Source organism: Apteryx mantelli, unplaced genomic scaffold (assembly GCF_036417845.1).
Source record: "Apteryx mantelli isolate bAptMan1 unplaced genomic scaffold, bAptMan1.hap1 HAP1_SCAFFOLD_40, whole genome shotgun sequence".
NCBI classification, from domain to species: Eukaryota; Metazoa; Chordata; class Aves; order Apterygiformes; family Apterygidae; genus Apteryx; species Apteryx mantelli.
Genome location: NW_027118755.1, coordinates 1,148,693 through 1,172,199, shown reverse-complemented (window position 1 = coordinate 1,172,199; position 23,507 = coordinate 1,148,693). Strand labels below are relative to the sequence as shown.

Below are 23,507 nucleotides of genomic sequence, written 5' to 3'. Positions count from 1 at the left end.
GCAGTACCAGAGCAAGGGAAATCTCTCACTCACATGCAAAGTGCTTTAATGTGCTACAAGAAATACAGCTGAGAAGGGCTGGGAGCAGGCAGAAGCTAGTCTGGCCTCCAAAGTACCTTTGGACACTGTAAAAAGCATCTGTGCTGGAGCTTTGTTCTTGATCAAGAGACAAAAAAGCCCCTTTACCTCCTTCAGCATAACCCAAGAGGTTCTCAGGAGCCCTCTAAATGTGCAGCACTGCATAAAGATCTGGCTGCGGGAGGATATAATGCCCCACTCTCTCTCGGTATTTTCTTTAGCCTACCACTAAGAGCAGTGGGAGGCTGCTGAACTTTAGCCATTTGCCCATCAGACAGGTTCTCTTCCCACTGATTTCCTGTGTCTAGAAAAGGAAAGCCACTGGCTGTGAGGGCAGTATTCTTTGTTTTCTTATGTCTCTTGATGAAGGAGGCTGTTTTGCAAGAGCTAAGCATTAACATTGGTCAGCTACCTCAGTCTAAAAGCATGCAAGTAAAACCCCACTATGGTCCTTGGCAATTTGTCACAGGAGGAATATGTGTCACGCTTTTGCCCCAGAGAGGAGTATGCCTGTGGCCCAGAGGACAAGGACTATGAGCTTCCTCAGCTGATGCTACAGTACCATCATCTGTCTGCATAGCATGTGTCTATCTGCTCCTTTCCCTGATGGCAGTGGAGACTTGGGAGTTTCTATCTCTCCTCGCTCCTTGTTCCAAATCATAAGCTGCACCCAAAGTTGTGCTAACACATTTGTGCAGCCATATGGAAAATAGATAAGTAGATGTATCTAAGCTAAAAGTATCATTTGATTCAGACACCCTGCTGAAAATGGGCAAAGAGCTCAGATCTGCCTTCACCTGCTTATTTAGCAACATCCTGCGTAAAGAAAAGATCTGTCCTGCTGCATACAGGGAAAGAGAGGCAGTAGGGTTTGGGCTAAAAATAGCTGTCTGCACAAAACCTGTACATCCATGAAATCCTTATCTGAATGAGGACAAGTTTGAAACTCTCAAAATCAGGCTAACTACAGAGGCCAGAAGAGGAAACTGAATAAGAAGTCTTGTGTTTGCTAAAGCATTAACTTCTTCTAGGAGTACGTAGGGTGAAGGGATAATTTTCCTTTGAATGGAAGAAGTGTTCCTGCAAAATACACTTAGGCTGCTTAGATGAAGAGCCCAAAGGAGCTGGGTCCTTAGAGCACAGCAATCTAGAATATCCTTGGCATTTGTATTTCAAAACTTGTCCTCTGATAAATGAGCTTAAAGCATCCCTCAAAGAACTTGTTGTGGATGAGAGCCAGTGCCATTGTTTGATTTCACCTCAGTGCTAAGGGTGCAGAGAAGTCAAAAGCTGAAGATACATGCCCAGAGAACACCCTGGAGGGAGGGGATAGGGACAGACAGTACACAGGGATTGGCAGCCTTCCGTTCACTCCCAACAGTGTCACTTGTCTTGGGAATCAATCTGCCGCCTGCGTAGCTTTCTCAAAGCATTTTTCATGTCCTCATTCCTAAAGGTATAGATAATGGGGTTCATCAGAGGGGTAATGGCCGTGAAGAAAACTGACACGACTTTGTCTGCAGCTAAACTCTTGGCTGGCCTGAGATAGATGAAAATGCAGTGTCCCAGGAAAAGCGTCACCACTGTCAGGTGAGCAGCACAGGTAGATAATGCCTTGTGTTGCCCTTCCGAGAGATGGTTCCTTAGTGAGACCAAAATGACCACATAGGAAGTCACCAGCACCAGGAAGCAGACCACAGAGACGAGGCCTGAGGTAGCGACAAGGAACATTTCTAAGACATGGGTGTTTGTGCAGGCCAACTTAATGATCAAAGGGGCATCACAAAAGAAGTTGTCAATGGCACTGGGACCACAGTATGGGAGATTGAGGGTCAGGGCAGTGAGGGACACAGAATGCATCAGCCCTCCCATCCACATGACCGTGGCCAGCTGGAGGCACATCTTCCGGCTCATGATGGTGCCATAATGCATGGGGTTGCAGATGGCTATGCAGCGATCATAGGCCATGATGGTGAGGAGAAAGATCTCTGTGCAGGCAAAGAGGTGGAGGAAGAACATCTGTGCCTCACACCCCTCAGAAGAGATGCTCTTCTTGTCCACCAGGAAGTCAGCCAGCATCTTGGGCATCACCACTGAGGAGGGGCAGATGTCAATGACAGAGAGGTTGCTGAGGAAGAAGTACATGGGACTGTGCAGACGCTGGTCATGTGCAATCGTGAAGATGATGAGAATGTTGCCCAAAATAATCAGCATGTAGATGACCACGAAGAAGGTGAAGAGGGCCAGCTCTACAGCATGGTTGGTGGTGAGGCCCAAGAGGAAGAACTCACTCCCTGTAGTGTGATTCTGCCACACCGTGTTTACTGCTGCGTTGCACCCAGGAGAAAGAACACGGAGAAAGGAGAATTAAATTTATGGTATGAGAGGACAGAACATGATGACAATCATACAAACTTGAGCTATATGGAGGAATAAAGGCAGAACAGCCTAACAGTTTCACTCAAAAGGTGATGCCTAATATTAGCAGAAGTATTCAAGTTTGAAGGACAAGCGAGTACCGGAACAGGTTTTCAAAGGAGACTGTGGGCTTTCTTCAGTTTCCAGACAATGCAATGCAAGCTGACTTACTTCTCTGACTTACTCGGGAGCTATCATGTTGCAGGAAGATTTGCCTCCTGGCAGAATGTACCTCAGGATCCATCTTTCCTGATTCCAGGTGTCTCGTTTAAGCTACCTGTCTGCAATTGTCAGACATAAAAGGGATGAATCTGTGCCTGCAGTTATTCCTCTTCCTTCACTGTAGAGGAAACCAAATGATTAGTGGAAGACTTCTGTGTTGGGCATTGCAGTTTAGTGAGATGACATCTGAATAGACTTCAGGGAAGTCACTGCTAACTTCTTCATAGATCTCATAGACTGGGGATTTAGGCTTTCACTAAAAGATCATTTTTACAACCCTAGATACTTGTTGCTGCTGTTTGCTAAGTCTTGCCTGGTTTTCCAACCTCCTCCCAAAAGTAAGAATACCCAGCACAGTCTCCAAATGTGGTATGACACCACCTTTTCCTGCTAGGTAGCTGTCTGCAAATTCATTTGAGTGTGGCATTCACTTCCCCAGCTGCAACCTTGCTTGGGGAGAACAGATTCACCTGCTTTTCTGTCAGAAGCCAGTCAGAAACCTCAGCTGCTTGATAGCTGATGTATTTATGAGGGATCAAGCAATGCAACACCTGCAGTCACAAATTCAGTGACCTTGAATATCTCTGCCCATTCCATATTCCAGTGTTCCTGTGATTTTATTTTCATTTTGAAATGAAAATCTAAAAATTTTGGCAAACTAATCAAAAGTACACATACACAAACACAAAATCTTGTCTTTGGAACAGGAGTGAGATGAGAGGACATTGAATAGGAACCCTGTCCAACAAAGGAGAAAGCTTGTTTACAGCGCATGGTTCAAGGCGGTCATACAACAGAAATAATGATGTGGGAAACGGCAGGACTTCTCAGAGTTCCCCACTTTGCTAAAATGAAACCATCTCTGAGTATGAACCCAGGGTTCTTGTATTTGGAAATCAATGTCACTGTGGTTTCCTTGCTGCTGATATGCTGAGCTTCTGAGAACAGGGCTAACCAAGCACCTGAACGCTAGCTACATTTCTAACAGTGCGTGGACGCTCCAGAAATGGCTGAATACCCCAATAGTGGTCTGCAGCTGTTACAAGTGGAGCCACAAGCCTGTAAAATGTACATTTACATTAGTATTTTCACCTGTTACAGCTCCCACGACTAACATTTTCATAGGGCTCTAAAGTTGCCAAGGACCCGCACAGAGGCTCCTGTCTTCATTTGGAGTCTGCTGAGAGACAGATACTGATGTCTCCAAAGACACCTGGTAGAATCAGATGCCTGATTTCCTCCTGTACTCAAGGTCTTGCATAAAGGACTGAAAAGCAACCAAACAGAAGTGTTGTTCTCCTTCCAGTCAACGTCTCAGCCCCTTCTCCCTGCAACAAACCCAAAAGCAAACAGAGTAGGGAGGAAAAACCGAGCTTACTTATGTAGTTTCCAGTGGTGTCCGGAAAAAGAATGATTGTGAGTTGAATTCCAGTGTTTTTTCTCCATAAAAGAAAAAGCAATTTTTGGTCTAAAAAATGGAGATGGATAAACAAATGTCTTCCTTTTGATTGGGATCCATAAATTCCTCTAGCCAGAGGTATTGATAGTTCCTGCAACTGAACAGGCAGGGTTTGCTTTGGTTTGGAATTTTTTTTTTTTTTGAGGGGGGGTGTGTCCCTCTAATATACCCAAGTTATCTTGTGCAGATGGTCCCCTCATACTGGAAGATCGTCCTGACATTTAACTAGTTCAGGCCTTTACTTAATAAACAAACAAACAAAGAAGCAAATAAATAAAATAAATCTTGATTGGTTACTTCATGAACAATGCAAAAATCAAAATAGAAACTGAACTTCCTGCCTACTTACAAAGCATTCCTGCCAATACGAAGAAGACCTGCCCCCAAATCAGAAGTTGAAGCTCAACACTGACAGGATAAACAGGGATGCAGAGGTGACTTACACCTTCAACCCTTCCCCGTAACAGCTAGTTCTGGAGAGCAAGAGCATGCGGTACTCAATTACTCTGAACACCAAATACAGAACCTTCTGTGCTGTGATGAAGTCATAGAGAACTGATAAAGCTTGGGCTGTGTGCTTGTCTGAAAGACAGATTTGGGACTCAAGAAATGTTAAATTCACGCCTTACTAGAGAGTCACAAAGGGATTTGTTAAATCATCTTAGGTTGTTGACAGTATAAGCTTTGGCAGAGATTTAATAAGTCCCTTGGGAGTAGAGCTGTGGGTCCAGTTAGTCACCCAGAAAACCTGTGTGGCTATAGTAGCTCACACAACTGTTCAAAGTCCATTTCAATGGCCTCTGGAGACAAAGAACAAATGTTCACCCATGCCACATAACTCGCTTTGCCTTCTTAAAGGTGTTCTTGGTGAACTAACACCAAGTTTACGCACTGGGAGAGCAGAATACAGCCCATGAGCTCTGCCCAAATGACTTGGACTTAGGAAAGGGATCACAAACTCAGTGTGGATGAAGGCCTCTGAATAAGAGCTGCCATGCTGAAAATCTGCACACTGCAACGAGTGCAAACTGAGTGATCAAAAGCGCCGATGGAGAACTGACAAAGGATTGCAGCTTCAGGCGTTCATCTTAAGGGATTTTCCTTAAAAAGAGAGAAATATTAATAAACGATATGCCTAAGGAATGGCATTCAAGCATTATGTTTCTTATCTCCTTGCAACAGTGACAAAAAGTCAAGTATGGGCAGGATTATTTTCTCTGGTTCTTCATTTGCATCTTTAGCTGCTCTGTCAGTAAGAACTATGGATGTTTAGAACAGCTTGAGAACAGTGTGGGGAAAAAAGGGAAAATCAAGCAAAGGAATTAACCAAGCCTCAGCTTCCTAAAATCTTACCTCAAAATGAGAACTTGCACATTGCTCTGAATACACTTCCAAAAAAAAAAAGGATAGAAAGTGATGTCTTTTGTATGGTAACTTAATGTTGGAAGGAACCCCTTTTTTTTACGTTTCCCGGTGAGGCAAGAGTTCAAACACAGGCTGATAAGCATGGCCTAAAAGTTACAAAGTGAGGTACCAGGATTATCTGCACAGATAGAGGTTAGAAGCTGATTTGTCACAATGAAATTTGCCTACTGCTGATAAAGCTGAAAAAAACAGCAGCTGACCCTGGAAAGTGCAGCTGCTTTTGCTCTAGCTTTTATTTCTCCTCTGTGGCTACTTTTCTCCCAATTAGCTTGCGGAGTGCCCACCTCATGTACTCATTTCCCAGGATGCAGATTATGGGATTTAGCAGGAGGTGAAGGCTGTGTTAGGAAGGCTGATATCACAGTGTCCTCCGTGAAGCTGGTGCAAGGGCAGGAGTAAATGAAGATGCAGTATCCCAGGAAGAGCATTACAATCATGAGCCCGATGGCAGAAGCACTGAGGGCCTTGTGCACACCTTTGCACAGATGTTTCTGTAGCAAGACTAGGAGGATGCTGTAAGAGGCCAGTGGGACCATGAAGCAAGCCTAGAGGAGCCCAGAGCTGGAGATTTTCAGCATCTCAGTAACGTAGGCATTCGTGCAAGCCGCCTTGATCACTGGCAGCACATCACAGACCAAGCTGTCAAATTCTGTGAAGTAGGGCAGCTTGATCATAATTCCAGTCAGGCCACAGGGGATCCCTGTCCCCACGCACACAGCCCCAGCCAGCTGTAGGCGTACTCTCGCATGAGTGTGAGATGCTAGTGCATGGGGTTGCAGATGGCCCTGCAGCAGTCATAGGCTGTTACAGCGAGGAGGCAGGTCTCTGTACAGACAGAGATGAAGGAAGAACATCTGGGCCACACATCTTTCCAAAGAGATGATCTTCTCTGCACAGAAGAGGTCACCCAACATTTCAGGCTCTGTAACAGACGAATGGTGGATCTGGAGGAAAAAAGGGTTGCTGAGGAAGAGGCATGTGGCTATGAGAAAGTATCAGTCGTGATCAGTGGACAGAAATATAAGGAGGTTGCCAGGCAGAGTCATGAGATGGAGGGGCAGAAACACCACAGAGAGGATCATTTGTGCCTCTAAGCTGGAGGGCAGTCCCCAAAGGATGAACTCTCTCACTGTGGTCTCACTCAGTGTCACTTCTGCCATGCTTTTGGTCATGACAGAGGGAGGGAAATTTTTCACAGAAACATCTTTTCTTTTTTCTTTCTTCTTTTTTTCTTTTTTTCAGGGGATGGGGTGAGGGTGTTAGTCCTTGAGATCTATTTTGATCCTCCCATATTGCTACCAGAAATTAGAAAATAAAGGGATGGAGAGACCTGCTGAGTGGGATTTATGCCTCCCAATTTATACCTCTCTGTAGACTCACTAACTGTGAAAAGACACTGAGATCATTAGCTGAAGTAACCAGCACATTTATATTGGCTCTTAAAGCCCAGCCTTTTTACTTTCCTTTACCCTGGACATGCTGAGTCCTTCTTGGAACCCTGCTACATTTTTGGTCCTAGAGCTGTCTTGTGTTAGTGAACTCCATAACTCTATAGCAAAGGCTATTAATTCGGGAGCAAGGTTTAGTTGTCAGTGTTGTTTTGTAGCCTACTACATAAGAAACCCTTACTCTTTTCCACATAAAAGCCCGAAGTTATAAAATAAAGAGTTACATTTCTTATAGCAAGCTTTCCTTTTTGATAGGACATACCTGCTAGTAAGACTTAAGGAAATAAATTTAGGTATTTTCATTTATTTATTTATTTATTTATTATCACTGAAAAAAAGTATAGGAATAGGTTGATCAAAGCCTCTAATTGCCTTCAGGGAGACCAGGAGGCTTTTTGATGTAGCAAGGGTATTCACCTGGTCAGTGAGGCAGCAGTGGTTACAGAGAATTTTCAATAGAATAATTGTCAGCTGCAGTAGTTTACAAAAGGCAGTGATGGAGAATCCATCACAGAGAAATAACACAAGAAAATAACAACAACAACAACAACAACAACAATAACAATAAAGAAACCCAAACCACAGGACTGAATGTTCTTCTTGAAAAACCTGCTTGATTTGCAATACAAGTTGAATTCAGCCCTGTGTTCACTAGAAGATCAAAGCAGGTGACACATTTATAATGAAACCAGCTAAGAGTCAGTATTCTATTAAGAAAGTGGGATATTTGCAATCTTGTTGGTGGTGTTAGGCTGAATTACACTGGGCTGACAGGTGGAATAGTAAAATTGAAAAAATACACTGCATCAGTTTTCCTTTATAAAAATTCCTGTGAAACAGCACCCAAAGAATATTTGAAATTCTCTCTACAAATGCATCTAGCTACATATGAGTTTTCTCTGGGAAGAACATGAAAAATAATTCAGTACTCCTACTAATTCCGCCCTGCTTTGGAGTTCTGGAATCTCTTCTCTTTGTTACTTCTTATGCAGTGAGCAATTGTTGACCTGGATTAAGAGACTGTCAATACAGAGCTTTCAGGCCAGACTCTAGCAAATGCAAACTCAAGATGTTGTGTAAATGGTGTTATGAGTAGTGAATTCAGCCAGATATTCTTCTCGCAAGTAATTAAGCCAGACTTCCCGCCATAGAGAAGCATAAGAAAAATCTTGGCTGTCTTTCTTTCTTTTAGAGTTGCAGTCCTGTGTTCCTTTCCAAATGCATAAGTTCTTGTTTCAGCCTAAGTGCAATCACTCAGAACAGTGGGAACTGGGGCTTTTAAACTGAAGCACAGAGACCATTACTGAGATATTCAAGTTCTTACAGACACAGGTACACATCCTGTGACAGTCCCTCCAACACCTGAGTGACTGCTTGGGAGAGTTACTAAAGTCACGGGTTCTTTTCTAAGAAGATGTCAGAAAGCAGCAAGTGGGACTACTTCACAAGCAAAGGGGAACTGGGAGCCAGGGTGGCCATAGCATGGACAGCACCTGCAGCAATAGGGCACAGACCCACAACACCCAAGCAGGTTTCGGTTGGGGATAGCAGTGGGTTCTGTCAGCAGTCCAATAATCATCAGACCAGGCAAGGTGATGAGTCAGGTCCAAGCTCAGCACAGGAAGCTGTGGGAGATGACCTTGAATTTCAATACATGCAAGATCATATTGCCTGTGGTTGGTGATTTGCGCACAAGTGGAAACATTATCACTCAGCAATGGCCAAAAGAGCCACAGTGAGAATGACAGCCAGCCAGAAACAGAGTAGCTGCAGCTGGAGATGTCCCACCTGTGACAAAGGAACAACTGCTCCAGAATGACTCACTGATAATAAAACCTCCAACTGCAAAATCTGTGTGGGAGAGGACTGAAAGGTAGTTGACTGTTGCTCAGCCCTCCTGGTTGACTTCCAAACTGCTGCAAGACATTGCAGTGGAGCTTCCACACCCATGCCAGAAAGCTGCAATGTGTGAATACTCTCTGGTCATATGCTTTTAATACATAGACAGTAGGAACAGGCTGATCAGTACTGTCAAACTGCTATTGCGTGTTGAATGTATAAATGTTTGTAGCTTCGCAGTTACTGCCATATACTGAGTGTATCTTAAAAAGTGCTTATACTGTGGTAGTCATTTAAGTTACATAGTAGCATTTTTTATTTTTTTTTACAATTAAACTGTAGATGTGTAATTTACAAGTTTAGGAGTGTATGGGCCACAAAGATGATTAGGGGACTAGAGCATCTCTCTTATGAGGAAAGGCTGAGAGAGCTTGGCCTGTTTAGCCTGGAGAAGAGAAGGCTGAGAGGAGATCTTATCAACGTGTACAAGTATCTGAAGGGAGGGTGTCGAGAGGATGGGGCCAGACTCTTTTCAGTGGTGCCGAGTGACAGGACGCGAGGCAACGGGCACAAACTGAAACACAGACAATTCCATCTGTATATGAGGAAAAACTCTTGACTGTGAGGGTGACAGAGCACTGGAACAGGTTGCCCAGAGAGGTTGTGGAGTCTCCTTCTATGGAGATATTCAAAATGCGCCTGGATGCAATCCTGTGCAATGTGCTCTAGGTGACCCTGCTTGAGCAGGGGGGTTGGACTAGATGATCTCCAGAGGTCCCTTCCAACCTCAGTGATTCTGTGATTCTGTGATTCTGTATGTATTGCTTCCCATATCCTGAGATTGAACCACAGCTCAGCTGGTCTGGACCATTTGCTCGAGCTTTATTATCACATTGATTGCCATAGACAGAATGATACAGATTTAGCAATGGATACACTGATTGAATAGGCTTTACCTATGGAATGATTAGAAAAGGCCACTCACTTTTCCTGACCCTAGATGGCATGAGACCTGAGCAGCTGCAAACTGGCAGAAACTGAATGAAATTCAAAAGCAAGTAGAGACCTCTGAGGATTGTTAATAGGTCTGGGGTGAGGAGCAGGGGGTGCCAGTTCTTCACCATGATATTGTTAAGCCTCTTGTAATCTATACAGGGCCGTAGTCTTCCTCCCCTCCTCTGGCATGAGGAGCCAGTAGGAGAGGTAGATAAACCACTGTGCCAGATTGTCCTTGAGGTATTCTTTGAAGGCTGCTAATTCAGGGTGGCAAGGCACCTCCTTTCTTGGCATCAGGTCAACGTGACAGTCATATGTGTCATAGGTCATATTGTAGCGTTTCTTCTCCTTTCTTCTCAAAGACATCTGTAAAGTCACTCATAGTGTTTTGGAGGGAGTAGGGCAGAGACTGAGGCAGAGGCAGAGTTACAGTCCTGGGGCCTGGGTGATTCAGGGTGGCAGGCTGTGGGGCTTGGCAGAGCTCTGGTGGTGCAGGGATCTTGGTTCTGAGGCTGTGTGTGGTGAGAACAGAGCCATGGTCTGTAGGTGTCATACTTGGCCCAGTTAGTGTGCAATTATGTTCCTTGTTTTTTGTCTCCCAGGGGGGTGTTGTAGGGCTCTTGGCACCAATCAAGTCCACGGCAACCAAGCATTCAGGAAACTGCTCACAGAGTGCAGAGCCAGGGATGTAGGAATCTCTGGACGACTCACATAGGTGCTGTGGTGGGGGACACAGTCATAACAATCCTATATGTCACACTATGAAGGTTCAATAGTAACAACTGAGACAGTAACATAATAAAAAATATGTTTATTTTCTCACACAACCTCTTGGATTAGTAACATCCATTAAAATAATGCGATTACTGATTTAGAAAGAATAACCCCAAACCATCAGTTACTGTGCTATTAATTGGAAACACTGCTTACCCCAACTTGAAAGCTAGCTTGTTCACTCTCCTAGTGAGAGGACTCTCAACCTCCAGGAGTTACCTTAACCCAGTGTCCCAGGAAAAGGGGAGGGGGGGGGACACTCACGGTGCAGCTGGAGAGGATGATCAGGTCACGTTCCCATCCCCTGCTCAAACTCTCTTAGCTTCCAAGTCTCTTTTTACATGGCTGGGGCTCTGGGCAAACACTGCTTTTGCTGACCTTTGTGAGTTCCACAATCACGGGACTGTTTGTTTTTCTGCTTGGAAAGACCCTGCTAGTGAGGCAAGACCACAATACCTCCATATCGCTTCTTCCCTCCCTGGGGGTCCCTGCAGTTTTGATTCCCTGGACTTATCAGGTGGCACACTTCTTTAGTCCTGTCTATTCTTCTATTCCACAGCCTTGCGCATATCACTCCTTGCACATACCAGTTGACAAACTTCTTTAGTCCTGTTAACTCTTTGCTTGCTCGTCACTACAGCAGGAGAAAGCCTCACAGTCAGAGTCCCTGGTATACTCACGGGTGATTCGAACCCCCCTGATGTCTGCTGGAAGGGCAGTGCAGCTGGGCATAAGGAATTGTGCAGATTTCTGGAATTCACAGAAGATAATTTCTTGGTGAAGGTGATTGATGAACTGACTAGGAGAGATGCTTTGTTGGACCTGATGCACTGGAGGGCATGGCTGCTATTCAGAGGGACATTGACAGGCTGGAGAAATGGGCTAACAGGAACCTCCTGAAATGAAGGAAAAGCAAATACTATGGCTTGAATCTGGGTGGAATAACCCCATGCAACAGTGCAGGCTGTGTCCCACTATCTAGCAAGCAGGTCTGCAGAGAAAGATCTGGGGATTCTGAAAAACAAGAGCTTGAAAACGAGCCTTCAGTGTGTCACTGCAACAAATGAAGGCCAACCACACCTTGGGTGTATTAGTAAGAGTGCAGGCAGCAGGCCCGGAGGGAAGTGATCCTTACCCTCTCTTTAGTACTTGTGAGAATACCTCTAAGCATTGTGTCCAGTTTTGGACTCCCCAGTCCATGAAGGACATTGACATACTGGAGCAAGTCCAGTGGAGGCTCTCAAGATGCTCAGGGGACTTGAGCACATGATGTACAAGGAGATGGTGAGGAAACTGGGCTTGGTCAGCCTTAGGAGGAGAAGGCTAATGCGACACCTTTTTGCTCTCTACAACTACCTGATCAGCGGATACAGAGAAGACAAAGCCAGGCTCATCTCAGATCTGCACAGTGATAGCACAAGAGGTAAGGGACACAAGCTGGAACATGGGAAATTCTTATTAGATATATATGTTTTTATTTAATTTGTTATTATTGTTACTATTATTATTTACCATGAGAGTGGTCAAGTACTGGAAGAAGTTCCCCAGAAAGGTCATGGAATCTCCATCCTCGGAGGTGTTCAGGACTTAACCAGACAAATCCCTAACAATTTCATCTGCTTACACCTGCTTTGAGGAGGGGTTTAGACCAGATGACCTCTGGGGGTCTCTTCCAATTATCCTATGATTCTAAGATTGCAAATGCTTTGAATCAATAACATCTTCTACTATTTTGTGTGTAGAACACCAAAGTGTTAACACTGCTGTAAGGTAAGTTACGTGGTAGCTAAATGCTCAAAAAGAAGAAGGTATTTATTTTCTCCAGTCTTAGATGGGAGATTCATCCACCCAAAATCAGATTTCTAGCGTATAGATATCTATACCAAAACTTGTATTGCCTTTGCGCAGGTAATGGATGGAATTGGTCATATCTCAGGTGTGATTCATCTCCTGAGGTAGGGGTGGGCTTAAAAACAGGTTCACCTATCTGCATTTATGTGTCTACAGGATATGTGCACACATGTGAGCTATCCCTCCAAAGCTCCTGTTACAGTACATGGAAATCTATGGCTCAATTTATTTGTCCACACATAGGAAACTTGTACTATCAGGGAGGCCCCAGGTTTTCTGTCTGACCTCCAGTTTCTGCTCCACAAGCCAAGGGTCTCCCTTGTGTTGTACTTACCAGCCCCTGGAGGTATTGTATGGCATCTCAGGTGTCACAAGAAAAGTGTGTCTAGGCAGGCGGCAAGTCCTCTTTTATTTGTAAAATGAACCTGAAACAACAACACCAGCTGTGGATGTCCGTACTGGAGATGTCTGAAGGTAAGGGAGATGGATCCTTTAGGAGTCAGTCTCCTGACTCCTGCTGGAGTGAGGGTCTGCTCTTCTGAACCTAAATCATAAAAACCCTTCCTGCAGTAAGTGCAAAAGGAGAAACACCTTGAGGACAATTCACACTCTTCCATCACCCCCATCAAATACCTCTTTTAAAATGAGTCTTAAAAGAGGGCAGAAATTTTTCCTCTTTAGTTTTGATCTTCACTGAATGAAACACACTACAGTGTGTTTCAAATACAGAATACATGTAGAACTACTCCCATTAATGCTTTTTACCTGACTTTTAATCTGTTTTTCATTTTTCTAGGTGCAATTTGTGACAAAAAATGAATGAGGACATTACAACCAGGTCAGGGAAAATCATCCTACTGGCATTTGGAAACCTTTACAAATGTCAATACCTCTCTTTCTAGTGTTCCTCATGATTTACATTGTGACCATGTCTGGGAACATCCTCATCATTGTGCTGTTTGTGGCTGATTAGCACTTTCATAACCCATGTACTTCTGCTTGGGAAATCTGCCAGTGTTCCACCGTCATGCCCAAGACGCTGGCCAGTTTCCAGAGTGGAGAAGAAAAAAATCAATGTTTTTGGCTCAGAATTATATATTTTTTAGTTTTCTAATGGGTGCAAAATCTTATTGCCTGTTGGCAAGGTCTTTGTGATTCAGATTAGCAAATAGGCAAAGGATTTTACTATGAAGCTTGCATGAGTGAACAATGCTGCTTCAACTAGTAACTGTGTCTTGGCCATGTGGTTCTTTAGATATTGACATAATGGTATCTCCAATGCACTAGTCAACTTTCTGTGCCCCACCCCCTTACAAAATTGTAATTTTGTTGCTGGATGTTATAAATTCGCTGCCTCCAGCAGGCCCTGGGACCCAAGGATTCCTGTCTGGGCACTGGAGCCCAGCCTGGTGCACTGAGGGGAGGCCTCTCCAGCCCAAGCACAGCTGCTGCTCTCCTCTTTGCAAATTCAACCAGTAGTGAGGCTGAGTGTTTATCTCAGACACACACACACACACACACACGCGCGCGCGCGCATACCAGGTTAGGGGAAAATACAAACACTTTGTCCCCCTCCCCCTGCAGCTATTGCCAAGGTACACGGGCACTATGACCTGTGATCCCTGCTCCAGCTGCTGACACTGAGACCCTCACTCCACTCACCCTGGCCACCCTCAGTAGCTGATATTTGAGTACACTGGCCCAACAACCCATGGTCCTGCTCCGGTGACTGATGCTAGGACCCTCTCTTGCCACAGTTACTGGCACCACAGACACAGGAGCCATTATCACCTGAGGTCTGACTCCAGTTTCTGGGCCCAATCCGCTCACCCTTGTCTCTCCACCTAGATCTTACAGCACTCACAAATGGGATATGAAGACTCGAGCTGCAAGAAAAAACGTGAGTCCTGGTTAAGGTGGATTGGAAAAGCACCATTAAAACCACTGCAGAAGGTCAATATCTTGAAGTGTTAAACAATCACAAAGTCAATCTATCTCATGGACCATGGTGTACCTCCACAGGCTTGACTTGAGTATTCAGTCAGCAGCTAAAGGCTCGTTACATCTTCCTGCCTGTACCTGTGATTCTACGTTCTACCCAAATACTAAAGACTGTCTTGGGGATCACTCAGCTGGCTGGTTTGATCCCAGATGTGCAGGCTGGTAGGCTGCATAGAATTACCTACTCCCAATACAGAATTATTTGATCTGCAGAGCTAAAGGAAGGTATTGATAAAGGTTTTGAGAGACTGTTGGTGGCAGCTGAGTGCAGCAAACATGAGAGACCATCAGTTTTGGATAAAACAGTGATCAGAGTGATCCCAGTCACACGTGAAGAGGGCGAGGTGGTCTTAGAATGGGAGATCCCGCTCTAAAAGTTATCTTCCCAAGTCTACAGAACTGGAGGAAGGAGGAATTTGTGAAATGGACCAAGCTACATTGTCAAGGTTGTTGTCACGCTGTCATGCTATGAAGGTTCGATAGCAACGACTGAGACAGTAATATAATAATAATAAAAAAGATGTTTATTTCCTCACCCAAGTTCTTGGATTAGTAACATCCATTAAAATAATGCGATTACTAATTTAGAAAGGAAAACCATCAGTTACTAATTTAGAAAGGATAACCTGAAACCGTCAATTACTGTGTTATTAATTGGAAGGACTGCTTATCCCTACTTGAAAGCTTTCTTGTTCACTTTCCTAGTGAGAGGGCTCTCAACCTCCAGGAGTTACCTTAACCCAGCGTCCCAGGAAAAGGGGAGGGGGGGGAATACTCATGGTCCAGCCGGAGAGGATGATCAGGTTACGTTCCCGTCCCTGCTCAAACTCTCCTAGCTGCCAAGTCTCTTTTTATATGGCTGGGGCTCTGGGCAAACACTGCTTTTGCTGACTTTTTGCGAGTTTCACAATCACAGGACTGTTTGTTTGTCTGCTTGGGAGGACCCTGCTAGCGAGGCAAGACCACAATATCTCCGTATTGTTTCTTCCCTCCCTGGGGGTCTGTGCAGATTCCAGGTGGCAGACTTCACATCTCCAGTCTTGTTAATCATTCTGCAGCCTTGCACATATCAGTCCTTGCGCATATCGGTTGGTAGACGACTTTAGTCCTGTTAAGTCCTCTGTTCAGCAGCTTTGTGCAAGGTCAGCTCTTGTGCTATCAGTTCTTCTGCATATCAATTGACAAACTTCAGTCCTGTTAACTCTTCACTCGCCTGTCAGTTGTGGTATTTCAAACTTTGGAAATGACACTATCAGTAATTCTGGGCAGTAAAGTTATAGAGGCATTCCCCATAGGAAGCTTGTAACTGTGTTGCAACTATGAGCCAGTGTAAATGCTACCAGGGAATTCCTGGCTAGAGGAAGAGGGGAGACCCTAAAAAAGATCGTCAGGCATTGTTTGGTGGAGAGCAAAACTTGCTCCCATATTGTTGCCATGCTGTACAGAATGCCCATATTAAGAGACACAATGTATTATGCGAGTTATTGGCAAATGAAGTTGCCTACGCAAAGGTGTCTAGTACCATTTTAGAGGTCCTAGGACATCTGACATCCATACAGGGCTGGTAGATCTGGCATAGCGCCTATGAGAGACCTATGCCTTTCTGGAGCAGCAGAGAGACACCAGCTGAGATACCTAGAGTATTTCAAGCGGCATGACATACATGTCTGTATGTGGCCAACTGAATGAATTCCTCCCTGTCTGTCGGCTCTAGGATAAGATGAATCATGCCCTGACTTCTCTTGACAGCTCTGACTGGGGGTGGGATTCAGCTGCCTAAAAGAAAAAGAAAAAAAAAAGAAAAATCAAGTGACTTTGCAGGTAAATCACTCTAATAAAGGTGTTTTTATTGAAGTATCACTCTCTGGAGCGTCTTCTCTTTTCCAGCTAGATGAATGGGAATGGCTATTCCACCAATATATGTTCATTTTTAGTACTGCTACTGCCCAAAGTAGGAGAGATGAGACCATATCCAGTAGGTAGGGCGTTTCTGAAGGGACCCAAGGTGTTGGGAGTGAAAAGCGGATTTCTGCACAACACATTCTTGAGCCAAAAGCTCCTCTCATTGCATTGTCCATTGCCTACTACCCCACACAAGCTGCAAGGCAGAACATTTTCTGTGCTAGAAACTCTCTGGAGAAAAGTCTTCTCTTTAGAGCACGCTTCACTTCCACATTCCTCAGGGTGTAGATCAAAGGATTGAGGACTGATGTGACAATATTATACATAAGGGTGGCTATCATGTCCCGCCTGGGTGAATTCCCTGAGGAAGGTGGCACATAGTTAAAAATAACAGGGACATAGAGTAAGGCCACTACTGTGAGATGGGAGATGCAAGTGGAGAAGGCTTTCCTCCTTCCCTCCTTGGACTGGACTTTCAGTCGGAGGAAGGAAAAAATGTATAGGTAAGACAAGAGTGTGAAGACAAAGGGGCCTATTGCAAGACTCCCTGTGATGATGCTGAGAAGGCCCAGGTTGAGCTGGCTGCTATTGCAGGCCAGTCTCACCAGGGGTTTGATGTCACAGAAGAAGTGTTGGATGTGGTTGGGGCCACAGAAATGGAGCCGGGAGGTCATGACTGTGTGCATCAGAGCATGAAGGAAGCCAGTAGCCCAGGTGGCTGCAGCCAGCTGCAGGCAGGCCCGTGGGCTCATGATCAGGGTGTAGCGCAGGGGGTTGCAGATGGCCACATAACGGTCATAGGCCATGACAGCCAGAAGCAAAGCTTCACTGCTACCCAGGAAGTGGAAGAAGTGGAGCTGGCTTAGGCAGCCAGTGTAAGAAATGCCCTGGTGCCCTGATAGGAACCCAGCCAGCATCTTGGGCATGGTAACTGTGGAGTAAAAAATATCCAGGCAGGAGAGGTTGAAGAGGAAAAAGTACATGGGGGTGTGTAGCCGGGGTTCACGTACCACTACAATCATGATTGCCATATTCCCCAGTAGGCTAGACAGGTACAGCAGTAAAAATAGTATGAACAGGAATTTCTGTAGCCCTTGGACATTGCTTAGGCAAAGGAGAATGAACTTCCTCACCTCTGTCTGGTTATCCATCCCTGCAGGGAAAGAGAGAATAACTTAGCAGTAAATTCCTATCTTTCTATCCTGAGCTGCCGCATCCATTTCCCAGAATCCTCTTCCATAAGATGCATCATCAGCTGATGCTGCCTCATAAATGGAAGAGATCAGATACTGAGTCTGGAAAGGGACACAAAGGAATTCCTTGATTTTCCACCCCAACTGTTTCAACAAATACTAGAAACTGTTGTAACGTAGATGGCCAATACTGATGCCGGAACTGCCACCTGTGTACCAGCCCACTGAAAGGAATGGCATGTTTGAGAATAGTGAGAAAAGAAAATTATGCGGAAGTAAGTAAGTAAGGAAGGAAGGAAGGAATGGAGGGAGGGAGGGAGGGAGGGAGGGAAGTTGGTTACCTGATTTGTAAGTGAGGATCATTCTGAAATCCTGTATGTTTTCTTATTCAGAAAAGGGTTTTCTAATAAGTTTTGTTCATTCCAAATCCTAGCTGAATATACTGTATCTTTAGCAAAGCCGAAGTGTTATAGTAGTCTAGTGGCTCACATAGAATACAGTGGTTTCAAAGAGGATTAATTCTGGCTGTTCAGCGGTGTCAGGAAACCTTTATATAGTCCTCCCTGTCACTGAAACAACCACATTTGTTTCCAGCAAAGGAAAATTTCCATCTTTTTGATAACTCCTCTTGGGATCAAGCCTCTGAACCTTATGGGACTTCAGTTCAGAAAACATCAAGGCATAGCACCTCAGGCACGCAGAAAGCTAATGATGTTGTGGGGAGGTGAACTGATTGCTGATTATTTGCACAGCAAGCGCTCATAAGCAGGAGGAAGCTGTAGAACCAAAAGCCATTTATTGAAATATGCAAGGTTATAGCACGTAATTCTCAGGAAGACTAACAGTTTTCATGGGGAATTTGCCCAGAAGTTTTTTACATGTTGTTGTAATTCCCAAGCACAATGCATTGAATAAGTATCATGGCTTCATTGGACCTGCTACAATTACACAGCTGAACTCTGCCTCTGACTTGACATCTTTTGCTCCCTTTGTAGTCCATGAAGATCTTAAAATGTTTTTTGTTTTCTTTTAACTTCTAAAGATGGAGAAAACAAACTATGATGAATGTTTTAAGGCCTCAAATACCTGTCTCCCTGTCCCCTCCTCAAGCTGTGTTTGTCATGAGCAATGGCATCTGAAATCCGCATAGAAGTGCCCATCTGCCTGATTGAGACCACACAGAGGCAGGTGCTGGTGGTGCAGCAGAAGACCCTGCAGGTGCTGTCATAGTTCATGTAGCCTGTGGTGGTGGTGGCCATCACAGGGCTGCACTGCGCTGGCAAGTCCCACCTCATGAACAGGCTGGCTCATGAGCGGACAGGTGAGAGAGGTGGTGAGCCGCACAGGTCCCAGCCCCTGGCAGACAAGATACCTTGGTTTTTCCTGCTCTCTATCTAACACTGCTGAGCCCCTTGCATCCTCTCCACAGGTTTCTTCCTGGGCTTCACCATGCAGGCCCATACCAAAGGTATCTGGATGTGGTGTGTGCCTCAGCCCTGCTGGCCTGGACACACTCTGGTGCTACCGAACACTGAAGGGTGGGGCGATGTGGAGAAGGTGTGGGAGAAGTAGAGACTTCCTTTTGTGCCTACAGAGCACTTTGTGGAAGCTCTCAAGGGCCCAGCCATGTGGCAGGACTCAAGGTGTTCTCATTGCCTGCACTGGTGTGCCAGGAAGAGACAGAGGCTGTGGGGAAGGAGGCTAGTGCAGAGCTAACTGGGTAAAGTCTTCTGGCTGATGAAGTCCTGCCTGGCATCCTTCACCTCTGCCTTTGACTGTCAGAGCCCTCGTTCTATCTGGTATCCTGGCTGTCTGCAGGCTACTGGAACCTGTCTGTGGGTGGACCCATGCTGCTTGGTGGAACACCACCTCTTCCCTCATTCTGGATCATTCATTTCTCTTCCCCACCTTCTGGATCTTTGATTACTCAGCAGCCATTAGGCTGGTGGGCCCTTTGAACTCTAGTGCCTTGCAGGGATCCCCAGTCTTTTGAACTGGAGCTGTCTCTGTGGTGCTGACAGCCATAGGAGCTAGGAGAAGGTTCATGGGGTTGGCAAGTTGCCAAATTCCTCAGCACTTCCTGGTAGACTTCAGCAGACCAGGAATGGGGAGCTCAGGGAGAACTTTAATAATCAGAAGCTGTGCAACTCGGAGAGTTAAGAGTTGAAGATAAGAGAGCTATAGGAAGACATGGTGATGTCATGTGTGTGGGTGTCTCCACAAAGCTGACCCTGCCATGGCCCATGGTTAGGCATTCAGGGCGTGGGCATTTGGGGCTTTGCTCACTCTTAGGGAGCCTTGCACAGAGTTTCTTGGTACGAGCCAAGGTTGATCCAGGGCAACACCAAGAATGACGCATGGATCTTTGTGCTAGCTGTACTGCTGTCCAGCACTCTGGTCTATAACAGCAAGGGCACCATTGACCAGCAAGACAAGGACCAGCTGCAGTGTCCTCAGTGGGGCAGCAGCAACAGGGAGGCCCCATCTCCCTGAGCAGTAGCTTAGGGGTTCACACGTCCCAGGTCCTCAAATGGCTGCTTTTTATGGGGAGATCAGAACCTCCTGGTGGTGCCCAGTGACCAGGCTCTGGGTCCTCAGGGATCCTGTGCTCCAGACCTCAGGGCTGAGGCTTTGAGCTCTACTCCTGCTGGTGACTCCAGGCTGTTCTCTGTCCCTGCAGAATCTCCCCTTCTCCTCATTAAATGCTGATGGCTGGGGAGGGTGGCGTTAGGGTTAGGGTTAACCCCTCCCTGAACAAGGATCCAGGGTCTCTGTTTCCTTAGCCAGCACCCCAGCTATGTGACGAAGCTGACGGAGAATGTAAAGGTGAAAGCAACACCTGGGGAGAGTGGAGATGAACTGGAGGATTCCGACAAAGTTTTCTAGTTCTTCCTGACCTTTGTCTGGGTCGTGTGGGACTTCACATTGCAACTGAAGGTGGTTGGGAAGGAAATCTCTGAGGATCAGTACCTGGAGAATGCGCTGAAGTTAAAGCCTGGTAGGAGAATGGTGCTGCGCTCAGTGCTGTGCTTCAGGAAGGGCAGGATGCGTCCAGCTCTGGACACCTGCATTTCAGCGTAAGGCAACAAAAGCCCAAACCCAATGAGCTTGCTCCCTGTCCTATCTCTGCAGGTAGCAGCCAGGAAGCTCAGCTCCATAAGCATCCCAGGAATGCATCCGCCACTTCTTCCCAGACGAGAAGTGCTTTGTTTTTGAGCAGACAGCCAGCAAGAGGGACCTGCCACCCTTGGAGGAGTTTCATGACAGTGAGATTCAGCCTGAATTCCAAGAGCAGGTGGTGACATTCTGCAGCCACATCTGGGAGACTTCCACATCCAAAACCATCCCTGGTGGCAGCACAGTAGTAATGGGGAACTGTGAGCGTCAGGGTCCAGAGGGTCAGAGCTGGCCGGTGGCTCTTGGGCCTGTGTCTGCAGAAGGTTCAAATGCACGGCCAAATGATGCAGGTGGGAAATGGAAGAGCTTTTCCACTGGCTGCTGTACTTGCCTCTTGATGTAGAGCCACATGTCTCCCATTTCCTCTCCCTAGTCTTGCTGCTGTGCCCCTTGGCTGCTGTTGCACACTGAGCATTGTGGCTTCACCCCTCCCAGCTGATCAGAGCTGAGGATGGTCTTTGGGGCACCTTCACTCCTCAGGAAAGGCACTGCGTGAGGGTGGTATGGGGACCAGCATGTGACTGAGTCGCACCTCACAGAGACTAGAGAGTGACAGAGAGCTCCTCATCTACTAGTGACAAACTGCTAGAAAGGCCTCAGCACCACAGGAGTCTGCTACCATGTCCTGGGACCTCTTACCCATCCCAGAGGATCTGGGTCAGGAGGGACATCTGGAGACTGATACTCACACTTGCTCTGAGCATGGCTAACTTCCCAGTTAGATCATGTTGGTCAGCACTTTGTCCAGACAAGTTCTGAAAGTTTCTGGGCCCCTGCACCACTGCTGCTCCACTCTCATGCTGACAGTTTTTTCCCAGCTGAAATTTCCCTTGCTGCTACTTGTGCCCTTGTGCCTATTGCACCTTCTCCTTCTGTTCCCCTGGCCTGCTCTGAGCACCTACTTTAGAGTGAGCAGAGATAGGCACTGCTTGTTCCTACCGGGGGTCAGAGGAGGGCACATGGAGACTCAGCTTTACCCAGTGCGGAGGGACTGTGGCAGTGCCCATGGGCTGACAAAAGAGCAGAGCAGGACTGAGGGGAAGTGAGAAGATCTCTGACAGCTCCTCCCCAAACCCCACGTAGGGAATACCTCACTGGAAATCAGTCCTGAAAGAAGACTATGAAGTAGAAGGGAAGGCACTGGTGAGCTGCCCGCTCTTGCACACCTGGACTCTGCCTTTGATCTAGGAGCACTCTAAATAGCGATGCCTGTGGTTTCAGCTCTAGGCACATCCTAGACACCTGCAAGGTTGCCATGAGCTCTCTCCATCCCAGGAGCCTGGCCCAGCTCAGGAGCAGAGGCACAACCAAAGGTGTGACTTCTTTACCCCACAGGCTTCCTCGAGATGTCCCTGGGGTCTCCAGGGCTGACAGCTCCTGAAAGGCAGTAGAGTTCCTCCTGGGGAATGCACTTTGAAGTAAATAAAAGTAATCACCTATCTTCCCTCTCTAAACTGTGGAGAGAGCAGTGGAGTCCAGCAGTGTGATTTCTCCTATCAGAGCATTGTTGTCTAAGAGAGAGGAAACTGTCCTCCTCTGGAAATCCCTACTCCTCCCCAGTTATTGGGCAGGACATGTGGAAAGTGATAGGGAGAGGTTCATTTTACCATGTAGGGCAGTGATTCAGATGAGTCAACGCAGGTGTTTCTTCTTTGGTTAGAGGCTTTGGGGCAATTTATCTCCCTCCTGTGCATGCCACAGACCCAGAGGAGGTGGGATTCCTCTTCCCTCAGTTAAGGTGCACACAGAATTTGTGTCTGTGTGGGAGCTCCTTGATTAAGCTCCCATTCTAATCCATGGAGATGGAGGGGAGGAATCAGTTGCTCACACACAAAGAGCTGGTGACATCTGAGGTGCCAGAGGTGATCCAAGACATGTTCAAATGTCTTCAAGCTCCTATGGAGCAATTCTAAAAGACCCACATCCTTCTGGAGCATCAGCTATGGCCTAGGAGGGCTGGAGAAGAACTATCCTTGGTGACCTGAAATGACACCAGAGGTGTACATTCAGGACATCTGAGCCTGCTTTAATCAACCAGTCCCTGGCAGCCTGCAGACCTACTCAGCTGACCAAACAGAGGAGCTCACCATAAGGAGAGCGAGGTCTCTCTCTAGGCTCCAACCAACTTGAGCCCAGGTTACTACAAAGCTAAGATGAGTGCCCATCTTTGCATTGCAGAGTCCTAAGCTAACTCAGGGCTCTCATTCGAATGAATAAAAAAGGTCTCTAGTGCTGTGTCAGGGGACTGGGGTGCCCAGCACAACCACAGGAAAATACAGCACAGGAGCTACAGGAAAGCCATACTCTTTTGGATGGGTGCTGGACAGATTCCCCAGGACATCTCAGAGGGGTGAGATGCCTGTATGCCAGCAACTGAACGCCAACACCATGGTACTGAGGCAAGAATCATCCCATCTGCGTCTGAGGGTGCTGCAGGAATGGGAGAAGCTTCACACCAGCATCTCCACTCGTGCGCCCATGTTCTCAAATCCTGATGGTTCTCCTCTCCCTGAACCTCACTCACCTACCTGATGATGGAAACAGGGAACATGCTAACAGTGATCACAGTGTAGCTGGATCGCAGGCTGTCCACTCCCAGGGATGTTCTCAGCAGGACCTACTCCTTCCTGGAGATTGGCTTCACTTCCATCACAGGCCTCACAGTGCCACTGAGACAGCTCAGGCAGAAAACTGCTCTCCTGGCATGGTTGCACAGCCAAGCCC

General features: G+C 46.4%; 3 protein-coding genes across 3 annotated transcripts in view; 1 reads left to right on the top strand and 2 right to left on the bottom strand.

Annotated features, from left to right (window-relative positions):
• Nucleotides 1-23,507, top strand: part of LOC136996504 (SUN domain-containing protein 3-like) — a 512,910-nt gene that overhangs the window by 203,775 nt on the left and 285,628 nt on the right. The gene's annotated exons all lie outside the window — the stretch shown is intronic.
• On the bottom strand, nucleotides 1,462-2,740 carry LOC136996482 (olfactory receptor 4E1-like). Its single transcript, XM_067317404.1, has 2 exons — nucleotides 2,729-2,740; nucleotides 1,462-2,385 (listed from the first exon to the last, which is right to left on the bottom strand). Exons 1-2 carry the CDS (start codon nucleotides 2,738-2,740, stop codon nucleotides 1,462-1,464), a joined length of 936 nt encoding a protein of 311 aa, XP_067173505.1.
• Nucleotides 16,596-17,564, bottom strand: LOC136996435 (olfactory receptor 12D1-like). Its single transcript, XM_067317358.1, has one exon. The coding sequence runs from the start codon at nucleotides 17,562-17,564 to the stop codon at nucleotides 16,596-16,598; it is 969 nt and encodes a 322-aa protein (XP_067173459.1).